Below are 12,986 nucleotides of genomic sequence, written 5' to 3'. Positions count from 1 at the left end.
TAGCTTGAAAAAAACTTTGTCTTGTCCTGGGGGGGGGCTAGCCTGTCTGGGGCTGCCAAAAAAAAAGGCAGCTGAGAAGAAATGGCTGGAGATAAGAGCTCCGCTTCGGCCGGAACTAATCTCTTTCCACAGCCAAAAAAAGAAAAAAGGCTGTGGTTTACGATTAGATCCTAACCTACGGGGCTATTCTCCCTGCCCCTTTCTTAGCCAGAAAGGGGTGCTATCTATGATCTTATTTAGATATACAGACCAGATCTCTGAGGAGTTCGGTGGAGCCCTCCTCGGCAACAGGCCACGCCCCCCGGAACCCCCCGCAGGGCTCGGTCTTGTCCCCGCTACTATTTAACATCTACATGAAGCCGCTGGGTGAGATCATACGCCGACACGGGATCAAATACCATCAGTATGCGGACGATACTCAATTGTATCTGTCTGCCCCGTGCCAACTCAGCGAAGTGGTGGAAGTGATGTGCCAGTGCCTGGAGGCTGTCAGGGTCTGGATGGGAGCGAACAAGCTTGCACTCAATCCAGACAAGACCGAGTGGCTATTGATATTGCCTCCCAAGGATAGTCCAGATATTCCATCCCTTAGCCTGGGGGGTGAAATTCTACACTCCTCAGAGAGGGTCCGCAACTTGGGTGTCCTCCTGGATTCGCAGCTGACATTAGAACATCACTTGTTGGCTGTGACCAGGGGGGGCTTTGCCCAGGTTCGCCTGGTGCACCAGTTGTGGCCCTATCTGGACCGGGAGGCACTTCGAATGGTCACTCATGCCCTCGTCACCTCTAACCTTGATAACTGTAATGCGCTTTACATGGGGCTGCCCTTGAAAAGTGTTCGGAGACTACAGTTAATCCAGAACAAAGCCACGCGAGCGATTATGGGTGTACCTAGATACACCCATATTACACCTATCCTCCGCAAGCTGCACTGGCTTCCGATCGGTCTCCGATCGGTCTCCGCACACACTTGTCATCACCTTTAAAGCCCTACATGGCCTAGGACCTGGATATCTGGGAGACCGCCTCCTGCCACATACCTCCCAACGGCCGATAAGAACTCACAGACTAGGCCTTCTCCGGGTGCCGTCGATCGGACAATGCCGGCTGGCGGCTCCTCGGAGGAGGGCCTTCTCTGTAGCTGCTCCGGCCCTGTGGAACGACCTACCCATAGTGATCCAGACCCTCCCCACTCTCTCGGCCTTCCGAAAAGCCACTAAAACCTAGCTATTCCGGCAGGCCTGGGGCTGTCGACTTCAGGAATGAAGTCCAGCCCCACCCAGATTGAGTGTATGGTGCATTGTTTTTAAATTGTTTCTTTTTAAATTGTTCTTTATTTTAACTTCTTATATTAACTTTTTCTGTAAGCCGCCCGGAGTCCTACGGGATTGGGCGGTATATAAATCTATTAAAAGTTAAAGTTAAAGTGAAGATCCAGCAAGCAGTCTCCTCTCCAGCCTCTCAGCTGCTTGCGTGCGCCCCCCAGCTGTTCCATTCAGGCTTCTGCAATGGTCCGGGGGAGGCTAGGGGAAGGGCCAGATCTTCCCCTCGGAAGCTCCGTTCAGGACAAATGTTGCAGAGTCTCTGCGATTGTTCGTAAGGGAGAACAACTGCTGTGGTGCTGCAAGATTTGTAGTTTCGGGACTCGTTTGCAAATGCTAGGGGCTGCTTCTCGCGTAATTTCTACAGAGGTGCTGCATTTCAGACTGGAATTCAGCAGGGCCAGGTGGGGGGAGAATAGACAGGGAAGGCCATTTCCTCAAGCTCTGAATATGAGGTTTCTAGCTCCACACTGCAGAGCACCAACTGGGCCTTGCTCTGATCCAAGAAGGATCATTTTCTATCCTTCTCAGGTAGAAGGGGCCGCAGCTGGTGCAGTCCCTGTCTTCAGGTGAACCTGCCTCACCTGGCTCCCTCCCCTGGCCAGAAGAAGGTTTGCTTTGTGGCTGATTGTTGGGCTGCTGGGGAACCTTGTTTTGTTTTAATCCATCTTGAGATTGTGGCAGCTTTGGCTCCAACCCGCTCACTTCCCGGAATTCCTCTTTTCAGGCAATTGTGGTGAAGCAGGACTTTGTCCGGGCATGTGAGGCTGTCCAAGAACTTTTCCCCAGCCTTCTGATCCACCATGATGGAACCTCTCGCTTGTTCAGAAGAAAACTTCCAAAGGTGCAGCAAGTAACTTCGCTTCTCTGGGGAACAGCAGGCTTGTCTTCCCATGGCTAGATGCCCTAAATGCAGGGGTCCCCAACATCCTTGGCAACTTTAAGATTGACCATTGTCTTACCTGAACGGTCCTTCTATGGGTGCTGTGAAGGGAATCCAATCATGGGTTAACTTAGCCCTTTAGCCTTGAGACTGAGTATGTAAATTTCTAAACCACGCCTCCTCTGGCTGGACTGTTTCAGTTTCGCATGAAGTCCGCCGAAGAATAAGTATGTCAATGTCAATCAAGCCGTAGGCAATCCCGGTACTAAGGAACGGTCAAAGTCCAGTCAGAGATGAAGTTAGTCACAGAGTCACAATCAAGGTGGAGCCCTGGCCAGCCAAAACTGCGGGCGGGTTTGGATTCCCTTCGCAGCACCCATAGAAGGACCGTTCAGGTAAGACAACGGTCATTCTCCTGTGTGCTGCTCAGGGAATCCAATCATGGGATATGCCAAAGCAATTAATTCCCAGGGCGGGAGCTAGGCTGGTCAGGCTCCTCCGCAGAAGGAAGGACCCTTTGCAACACTCTTCGCCCGAAGGACGCCTCAGCCGAGGCATAGACATCAATCTTGTAATGTCGAATAAAGGGTGAGGGCGACGCCCAAGTGGCCGCCCTACATATTTCCTCTACAGACGCTTGCGTAGCCCAGGCCGTTGTGGTGGCCGCACTCCTGGTGGAATGAGGGGTGATCCGCCTGGGAACCGGTCGTGAATGACTGTCGTACGCCAACGCAATACACGCCTTCAACCATCAGCCGATGGTATGGGAAGACACTTTTTGTCCCATTGACGAATGCTGGAAGGAAACGAACAGTGCCTCTGACCTCCTGAACGAAGCCGTGCGCTTCACATAGTGGCGGAGAGCCCGGCGAACATCCAGATGGTGCCACTGGCGTTCCTGAGGATGGGAGGGATGTGGGCAAAAGTCCGGCAGGACAAGTTCCTGTGTCCTGTGAAATAACGAGTTGATCTTATGAAGGAAGGTTGGGTCCAAACGAAGCACCACTCTGTTTGGATGGAAGATGCAAAGGTCCGCGCGAACAGAGAGCGCTGCCAGCTCCGACACCCTCCTGGCCGATGTGATGGCCACTAGAAACACAGTCTTGAGCGTCAACAACCGGAGACTGATGGAGTGGATGGGTTCAAAGGGAGCAGCTGTGAGAGCTCTGAGAACCAAGGTCAAGTCCCACGTGGGGTAACGGTGCACGGTCGGCGGTCGTAAGTTGGAGGCACCCTTCAAGAAGGTTCGGACCCGCGAGTGCTGAGATAAGGAGCGGCCTTGACCTCCCCCAATCACCGTAGACAAGGCTGTGACCTGCCGACGAAGAGTGTTCGGTGCCAGACCTTTGTTGAGACCGGATTGTAAGAAGTCCAAAACTTGAGGCACCGAAGCTGTGACGGGGTCGACCCCGGTGCGACGGCATCACCGACAGAAGGCCTGCCAAGTGGCCTCGTAAATACGAGTAGTCGACGGGCAACGGGCCGCTTGAATAGTGGCAATGACTTTGTCTGAATAGTGAAGGGCCGCTAGAATAGCCCGCTCACGTGCCACACGGCTAACTGTAACAGTTGGGGGTTCGGATGTATGAGAGCTCCTTGGTTGAGCTGAATCCGATTGTCCGGAATCCTCCAAGGGCGTGAAACAGACAGATGGACGAGGGTCGTCTGGACCACATCGGAGCGACCAGCAGCACTTCCGCCTGCTCTGTCAAAATCTTCTGAATAACCGACGGAAGGATCGGGAGAGGAGGAAAGGCATAGAGAAGGCCGGCCGGCCATGGACTGCGCAGAGCATCTACCCTCTCCGCTCCCGGGGTCTGGTATCTGGTGTAAAAGCGGGGGAGTTGCGCGTTGTGCGGGTGTGCAAAGAGATCCACCTCGGGTTGGCCGAACTGGCGAGAGAGCTCCTGGAAAAGAATGGGGTGGAGTTGCCACTCCCCTTGATCCACAGTGGCCCTGCTCAGCCAATCCGCCTGTGTGTTGGCCACGCCCGAGATGTGCTTCGCCCGAATCGATGAGAGTCTGGACTCCACCCAATGGAGCAACTTTTCCGCCTCCAGCATCAGAGCCCTGGAATGGGTGCCCCCTTGGCGGTTGATGTGGGCTTTGGAGGCCACATTGTCGGTCAAGACCAACACATGATTGTGTGATACAATTTCCCGAAACTCCAGAAGGGCTAGACGGATGGCCCGTAGCTCTAACCAATTTATGCTGTTCGTCAACTCTTGATTCGACCAGTGTCCCTGAGCCACCCTGTCCAGGGCGTGGGCTCCCCATCCAAACAGGCTGGTGTCCGTCGTGACCTGGATGCGGTCCGGTTCCTTGAATGGGCATCCCCGGAGAAGTCTGGAGGACATCCACCAACGCAGGGACCGTCGGGCTTTGCTCGGAAGCCGCACTTTGATCTGGGAATGACTGGTATGCGCTCTCTGGAAGGGTAGAAGAAACCACTGGAGCGGACGCGCATGGAACCTGGCCCAAGGAACCACGCTGATGCAGGAGATCATCTTCCCCAGCAGCTTGGATAATGTCACCAGTGGTAATCGTCTCTGAGATAGCACATGATGCGCCAGGTGTTGTATGCTCTGTCGCCTCTCCGGAGACAGGAAAACTTCGCACGTCACAGAATTGATGGTGGTCCCCAGATGAAGTAGGGACATGGTCGGGCGCAAGTGGCTTTTGGGCAAGTTGAGGACAAAACCATGATTGCGCAATGAGTCCATTGTGACTTGCAGGTCTTGCAGGGCCTGGTCCCGAGAAGGCGACAGCACCATTATGTCGTCTAAATAACAGTTGACGCGTATTGGAATCAAGCGAAGGGAGGCTGCTACCACGGCCAAGAGTTTGGTGAACGTGCGCGGAGCCGAGGAGAGGCCAAAAGGTAAGGCCCGATATTGAAAATGGCAGCCGTTGAAATGAAACCACAGGAACTTCCGATGCGCCGGATGAATGGGCACATGGAGGTACGCTTCTTTGATGTCTATTGAAGTCATCATGTCGCCTTGGCGGATGGAAGCCAATATGCTCTTGAGAGACTGCATTTTGAATTTTTGGTATTTGATATAATGATTGAGCCGTTTCAAATCTAGGATTGCCCTCCATCCCCCGGAGTTCTTTGGTACTAGGAACAAGATGGAATAGAACCCTAGGCCTTCCTGCCCCTTGGGTACTTGTTTTATGGCCCTGATGGTGAGAAGATGGCGTATCTTGGCGTCCATAAGGCGCCACTTCGATGGACATCTGGGCACGGGACACCTGATGAACCTTCTCGGGGGGATGGATAGAAATTCTAGAGTGAGTCCCAAGCTCACGACCTGAAGAGCCCAGGCGTCTGACGTGAGCTCCGCCCACTGATGAGCGAAGGCCAGGAGACGCCCCCCTATGGGTCCTACCTCCTGCGAGTCACCGGTACCTTCGAAAGGACCGGTTGCCTGCTCCTCGGAAGGACCTCCTATTCTGGGACTGCGCCTGACTCTGCTGGCGACCCCTATCTCTGATTCCGGCGCGGTCCTGGCCACGATCCTGTGCCTGGGAGAACCCCCTGGTGTAGTTGGGGACATAGGGAGCGGGGGCAAAACCCGAGTCCCGGGTCCGAAAGGGCTGCCGCCTATTGTAAGGCTGCTGCCTTCTGTTGATGCGAGCACTGGTAGAGGGAAGGACCTTGCGCTTATCCCGTGTCTCAATGAGGATGGGATCCAGTACTGAACCGAACAAGGCTCCGCCCTTGAAGGGCGTAGACGCTAGGCGCCACTTGGACTTGACATCAGCCTGCCAATGACGAAGCCAGAGCAAACGTTGAGAAGCCACATTAGAAACTACGGCCCGGGATGCAAACTTTGCTGCACTAAGGGTGGCATCCGCAGAAAATTCCAATGCCGCCATCAGTTTGGTGATATCCTGGTGAAGGCGCATTTCCTCTGGGTCCAATCTATTCTGCAATTGCTTAAGCCAAACTAAGGAAGTTCTATTAAAAAAGGAAGCTGCAGTAGCTGAGCGTAAGGCCCAAGCCGCAGCCTGATGAGTTTTGCGAATGACCGTCTCGGCCTTGCGATCCTCGGCCTTTAATCCTTCTGAAATCTCAGAAGGGATTAATGCCGGCGAAGCAAGAGCAGCAATAGGGGCATCCACAGTGGGAAACTGAAGGAGACTTTCCAATTCTGGAGTAGATGTGTATAGCTTCCTATCCCCTGTCCCGGGAGGATTAACTGCAGTTGGTTGATCCCACTGCTTCTGTATCAGATCAAGAAAAAGCTTGGGAGATGGAATAACATCCTGCAAAGCCACCTGCTCAGCAAAGAGACGCTCGGTGGCATCCAGACCTACAGCTGTACTCTCTTTAGAAGCTGCCTCCCCCATGTGGGTGGTGGTCTTGGCCTTATACAGTAAGGATTTGAAAAGAGCATGCCTGAATAGCCCAGGGGCAGTAGGCTGATCTCTAGGGAGGCCTTCGTCATCGGAAAATTCCCTATCCAGGAGTTCACCTTCCTCCACTAAGGCGGATTCCGCACTGAACACCGAGGGTAAGGGCGAAGGAGGATCCGTTTGCAGAATAGAAGAATCCCCTTGCAACGCCTGGGGAGCTAGGCCTGAGTGGGCCACAGCGGGCCTAGGAACCTGGGACCTACGCATTAACTCTGCATCCACCCCTCTAGAAATAGCCTCGGAGATCATGAGGTATAAATCAGTAGGAAGGCCCAAATCCTGGCCCTCCAGAGGCCTGAGGCCTGCAGCTGTGGGCGTGAATGTGGCAGAAGGCCCAGCAGTTTCAGAAATAATTGGGGGGGAGCGAGGCCCAAACACCCCCGCCTCAGGAAGAGGAGCCTGGGGAAGCTGAATATCAGGAGACCAACCCTGCTCAGTAACACGCACCGGAGAGACACTTTGCGGAATTAGAACCGGAGGTGGACAAATGGGGGCCCCAGAAGCCTTTGGGGGAACTTTGGCCTTGTCTTTGCGCTTATGCGACTTGTCCCGGGCAGTGGATGAGGCTCGAGGCCTACTACTGGAGGCCCTGGTTGCGGCCCTGCCGGGCCTAGGGCTAGCCCCCCCTTCGCCAGGGGAACGGGGCTCTGAAACTGGCTCTACAGTACCTTTAACTACTGATTGATCAGCCATGGTATGAGAGATTTGAAAGAGCTCAATCACTGAAACAAAGGAATCCAAATTGCGCACCACCGCCAAAAACGCCACGTGAAAGCAGAGACAGAGACAAAGCGACCTTCTCCCTGCGTGAAATCACTCCAAAAATGGCGACCGGCAGTAAGGGCGCGGAATTCAAACGTGAACGGCAAGGAGAAAACCCAACACCCGATCCATGCAGCCCTCCCGGCAGCCGCTCCGGCGAGAGAACGAGGGAGGTAGGCGGAGGGAGGGGGGGTAGCCCCATCAGGCAACAGCCCAGGATCTGACCGCGCCCGCAGGCGGGTGCTATCCGGCACGAGAAAAGCGGCGCTGGGAGGCTCACTGTCCCAACGCGCCGAAATAAAGGGAGGGCAGACAGCAGAGCCGCTTCCAACGCCGGCAAGATCGTCTTACGCTCCAGCTGCAGAAACAGACATTCCTTACAGGGGAAGCAGCAATGATGAGGAATCGAGCTGGCAGACAACTGCCGCCTCCACCCCAATAATGGAAAGAAATCCACAGAAGAATTACTACTACCAAATCCAATAATCCTGAGAAGTTTGTCAATTAGTCAAGAGAGAATTGAAAGACGTCTCGTAGGCTTGGACTGAGTAAAGAAACTGAAACAGTCCAGCCAGAGGAGGCGTGGTTTAGAAATTTACATACTCAGTCTCAAGGCTAAAGGGCTAAGTTAACCCATGATTGGATTCCCTGAGCAGCACACAGGAGAAGCATGGACTTCAACTCCCAGAATTCCATGCCGGCTGAGGAATTCTAGAAGCTGAAGTCCACAAGTCTTTAAAGTTGCCACAGTCGGAGACCCTTGTCCTGAGCGCTGTTCCTTCCTACCACTGTCTCAGCTCAGCCAGGCTGAGCAGTGCCTGGGGGGGGGGGGGGGAACACACTACTAAGGGGAGTAGGTTCAATGTGATGGCAAATATGCCATGTTGTCAAACCCCAAGCATCCCAATGCTGCACACAAAGCTAAAAGGGGCAGAACTGGCAGCACAAGGCTGCAAAGCCCCATCAGTTCTTCTGCCCAAAGCAGGAAGTCCCTGCTGAGCAGACCTGGCAGGTTTTGCAGCCCCTGGTACCCATCGGCTCTCCATGATTCCCTGATTGTCCATGCCTGCAGCATCTGGATTCCCCGACGTCCAGGGAAAACAATACAAGGGCCTTAGGCGATAGTTAGGCGACTTCAGTTACTGGCTCTGACCACCTCTGTCCAAGGAATGTTAGGTGGTTCCAGACACCCTTGGAAAGGAGGTTCTGCAGCCCATGGTGCACTGCTTCTGCACAGCAGCACTGGGGGTGTCCAGCCAGACCAAAGGTGATTTCTTCCACTAGACCAGGGGCGCCAAACTCAAGGCCCGTGGGGTGCTTAGATCTGGCCCACAGGGAAACAATGGAGGACCCGCCCATGGTGTCTCTGCCAGCAAAAATGGAACTTGGGTGGTTCTCCTAAGCTCTGTTTTCAACTACGATGGCCCCTGCACTAGATCCTTTCCCGGCCAGATGGAGGATTCCAGCTCTGCATGGCCATCGCTGTGGTGTCAAGCCTGATTCTGTCGCTCAGTAGCCCACCTGTTCCCAAAGCCTTTCTTAGCACTTGAGGCTTGGATGCAGCCAGCCAAGCTTCTAGCTCCAGTTGCTTTCCAAAGGACGTAATTTGCATCAGGAACTGGAGAATTCCACTGGTGACAGAAAACAGCGGCATTGATTCCTTGGTGGAATTACAGATAGATTGGAAGGGGCCTTGTAAGTCATCTAGTCCAGTCCCCTACTCAAGCAGGAGATCCTGCGCCATTTCTGACAGATGGCAGGCCAGTCTCTTCTTGAAAGCTTCCAGGGATGAAGTTCCCACAACTTCTGAATGCAACTTCAGTTTGTTTGGTTGATGGTTCTTGCTATAAGAAAGTTCCTCCTTATTTCCAGATTGAACCTCTCCTTGTTCAGTTTCCATCCATTGTGCCCTGTCTGGACTTGTGCATCTTCTTACATTTGCAGGTTTCCTAAAGAGATTCCTGGTGGCCCTGGAAGATCAGCCTTTTCTTGTTGATGTCCTGGATGGGAGGACCCTGTGAATCGTCTGGTGATGCTTGATAGAGGTCCAGGCCTTCTGATCCCTTCCCCACTTCCGTGCTTCTCTTTGGGCTGGAGCCAGCATGTTGTGTGACATGCCACCTTTTCATATGCTGAATGTTGGCTGCAGGGATCTCCTTGCAAGGATTTGGATACCCTGCTCATAGCAACACAAAGGGATCCATTGGCACATGATGCCGCAAGCGTTCCTAGCAATTTTCCCTTTGAGGCAAAACCCTCCAGTGATCTGATGAGGCAGGTTGTCCGAGCGGACCTCAGTGGAGGCTAAGAGGAAGCCGATAAAAATCTGGGAAGAAACTTTGGATGCATTTATTCCCTCTCATTCCACAGAGTTTGGGAACTGCTCCTCTATCAAAACTCTGTCCCGGTACTTTTAGCCAAATTATCCTGTGTGCCATCCTCAATGTCAACCTTTCCTCTTGTGTAACCTGCACAGCTTCCCCTGAAAACATTTCCAGTGGCCAGGAATGTCCAGCAGACTTCCTGGCTGGACATTGTCCCAGAGGAAGTCCCCACCTCCACTGCAGGCAGACCAGTTCTAATGGCCAGACATGGTGAAGGTTGAACTCTCCCCTGCTGAAGGCCATCTATAAACACACATACACCATGGTAAGGGATATTCACACGGCTGTAGTGAAATTCGGGGTGGATTGGCTGAGGGGGTCCAAGGCCACAGCTTTCCGGGTGCATGTGGTCAGCTCCAAGCCATATTGAAGGTTGGGGTCGAGAGAAAGCTGAAGGAAGAAGGCAACAAGAGTTGGGGAAAGAAGGGTACCCCCACTCCCAAAAAATGTGTGGGTCAAGCAGTGGATTATGTCCATGATGTTTGCTCGATATGGGGCCATTTGTAGTAAATAATGTATCTCACTCCAGTTCTCTTTTTATTTTTTTATTTTTGTAAACTTCAGTTTTGCCAATCTTGTCAGAGAAATATTGTATTGTTGCTAAGTTTGATGTATTCTACCCAGAATCACTTTGTGCGAAATGGGCAGCCATATACATTTAATAAATAAATAAATCTAAATCTATACAACCCTAAAACTCTCCTGCCTGTAACCTTTAGTTGGGTGAAAAGGTACATTATAGGCCAAAACCTTTTTCAGCCAGTTGTACCTCAGATGGGCTAACTTACAGAATGTGTCTCCAAAGTCTGGGACATACAGCTCTTGTAGAGCTGAAATTTGGCAAATTTCATACAATATTTTATGACATAAAATTAGCATTTTATGTAGGAATAGAAAATGTTATAAAACATTTCTTGTGGTAAATGTTTGACTGTACTATACAATTCAACACTGGCTACTTACAGGGCTGATACATCCTGAATTTTAAAGAACTTTTCAAGTACATTCTTAAAGATACTGAGGAATCTGGCAAGGAAATATTTCTAAAACTATGACCCAACAGGGAACAGGTGGTCTAGTAAATAAATAAAATCCACTGGGTGAATTAGCATAAGGGTCTTTATTAATCTTTCCTCTCTGGCCCATTTTTTCCTATTGAAGCATATATTCTTTCTCTCTGTGCTATGAATCTGCTCCAGAAGAGACATGCCTCAAAAAGCAGGTTTAAAAAAAAGGCAAGAAACCTAGCAATTCTTTAAAGATGACAGACTTTAAAGTACCTACATGTATCTTTGTTTTGATGCAGAAGTTAAGAAAAGCTACTGGGTTTTGGTTCAAAACCAGCCTTAAATGCATCACATAGTTAGATATCCCTAACTAGAAAGATTGGAATCAGGAAGCGCCTTCAATTTGCCATTGCGATGATAGAAGTTCACACACCAGTTTAAAAGAATTAGCAAAATCTTTGGGTTTTGCTCCCCTTGAGAATCAAGTAACCAGAGCTGTACGCTATATTGTCATTAACTAACTGATTAGGCCATTTAACCAGCTAGTCCCTACAGGTTTTTTTTTTTTTTTTTTTTTTTTTTTAAAAATTCCTGGAGTTTGAAGGCTGGAGAAGTGCATAGGAGAAAAGTGTTTGATGCTCAGTGTGCTACAGTCCTTTGAATGCCACCCGGTGGATGTGAGAGCTCTGCAAGATAAACTTATGGATTTTATTAGAAGCCGCTGTTTTATAGAATGACGTGATTTTTTTTTAAAGCCTATTCATGCCTTTTAATTTTATGCAGAAGCAGGATTCTTTAAAAAGTTTTCTACAGAAACACAACCTTATTGTGATGACTGTTGTGGGGTAATCCGAGTGGGAAGGAATGGAGAGTCGTGGCAAAGCTCAGCCTTGAGGCACCTCTGAACAAGGGGGCTTGAGGTGAGCAGGGTGGGTGGGAACAAGGCCTTGCCTCTGTCTTTGGAGTGATGTGCGAAGGATGCGCTCCCGATAAAGTTAGAGCTCTGGTAAGCCACACCTTTGCTGTAAGAAACCTAAAATTTATATTAACACTTGAGACAGTTGCTCCTCCTATATAGTAAAGCAATAGCAGTAGACTTATATACCGCTTCATAGGCCTTTCAGGCCTCTCTAAGCGGTTTACAGAGAGTCAGCATATTGCCCCCAACAATCTGGGTCCTCATTTTACCCACCTCGGAAGGATGGAAGGCTGAGTCAACCCTGAGCCGGTGAGATTTGAACCGCTGACCTGCTGATCTAGCAGTAGCCTGCAGTGCTGCATTTAACCACTGCGCCACCTTGGCTCTTAACCAAAGGACTGTAGCACACTGAGCATCTTAACACCATTCCCTTTTTGTCACAAGAACAGGTGTGGATTTAAGATTTCTGAGGGGGAGGGGAGAAGGCTGCCTGCACACTACATTGCCGACTGAAATAATCTGCACAACATCACTTGAAGAACTGCCCGCCCAGCAAAGACAAGTCTTTATCGTTAGTTGGCTGGCTTCTTGGCCAAACACCATTGCACAAAAGTCACCACACAAAAGGAAAAGGAAGGATGTGGCCAGGGCACACGCACACACACCCACGGCCAGCACACAGTTAAGCAGGAAGCAGAGGAAGTGCGCAGTGGGAAAGGAAACGGAGGCCGCCAGGCAGGACAAACCCTGAATAGCCCCTCCCAGCGAGGAAAGCTATAAAAAAGGGAAGCCAATCTTCCTCTACATTATTGTCCCAAAATGAAATTTGACTTCTATCTTCTCTGTCCTAGCAGGCATTTCTTCCTTCCCCAAATGTTGTTTCCACCCTGCTCCGGCCCCTCCTGCATGGACCTAGAGGCAGCCCTTTCTCACAGGAAGGGCTCACCACTCCTATGTGCTCTGTGCACCCTTCGGGGGGACAAATGCTGTTGCCCCCTTGGGTGAGGGTCTGTGTAGGAGGGCAGCCCCCTTGCAACCCTGCAAGAGGAAGGCAAACCCTGCAGCCCAGGCTGGTTCCAAGCGCCTTCCTGTAGGCCTTTCCAACCAGCAGAGTTCCACAGGCCCCGAAAAGCGTGTTCTCACAACACGTGGGAAGAACAGAGCCACCCGAGAGGCTGTGTCCACACAGCACGCCAAGCCATATCTACCCCCACAGGTCCAGCTGGGAGAATTCTAGCATGGCGGTCTCTGTGTGTTTTGGTTGTGCATGATATAGTGTGTGGCGCT

General features: G+C 51.4%; 1 protein-coding gene across 1 annotated transcript in view; it reads left to right on the top strand.

Annotated features, from left to right (window-relative positions):
* The window catches only part of LRRC74B (leucine rich repeat containing 74B), a 50,386-nt gene extending 38,486 nt beyond the window's left edge, over positions 1-11,900 (top strand). Inside the window, exons 9-10 of the mRNA XM_032229441.1 lie at positions 2,050-2,166; positions 9,334-11,900. Of these exons, the coding sequence (XP_032085332.1) occupies positions 2,050-2,166; positions 9,334-9,342 (126 nt within the window). The 3' untranslated portion in view covers positions 9,343-11,900. The remainder of the gene's footprint in view (positions 1-2,049; positions 2,167-9,333) is intronic.
* Positions 11,901-12,986: the final 1,086 nt, after the last annotated feature.

Source organism: Thamnophis elegans, chromosome 13, assembly GCF_009769535.1.
Source record: "Thamnophis elegans isolate rThaEle1 chromosome 13, rThaEle1.pri, whole genome shotgun sequence".
Taxonomy (NCBI): domain Eukaryota; kingdom Metazoa; phylum Chordata; class Lepidosauria; order Squamata; family Colubridae; genus Thamnophis; species Thamnophis elegans.
Note: the sequence above shows the minus strand (reverse complement) of the source record. Positions and strands in the feature narration are given on the sequence as shown.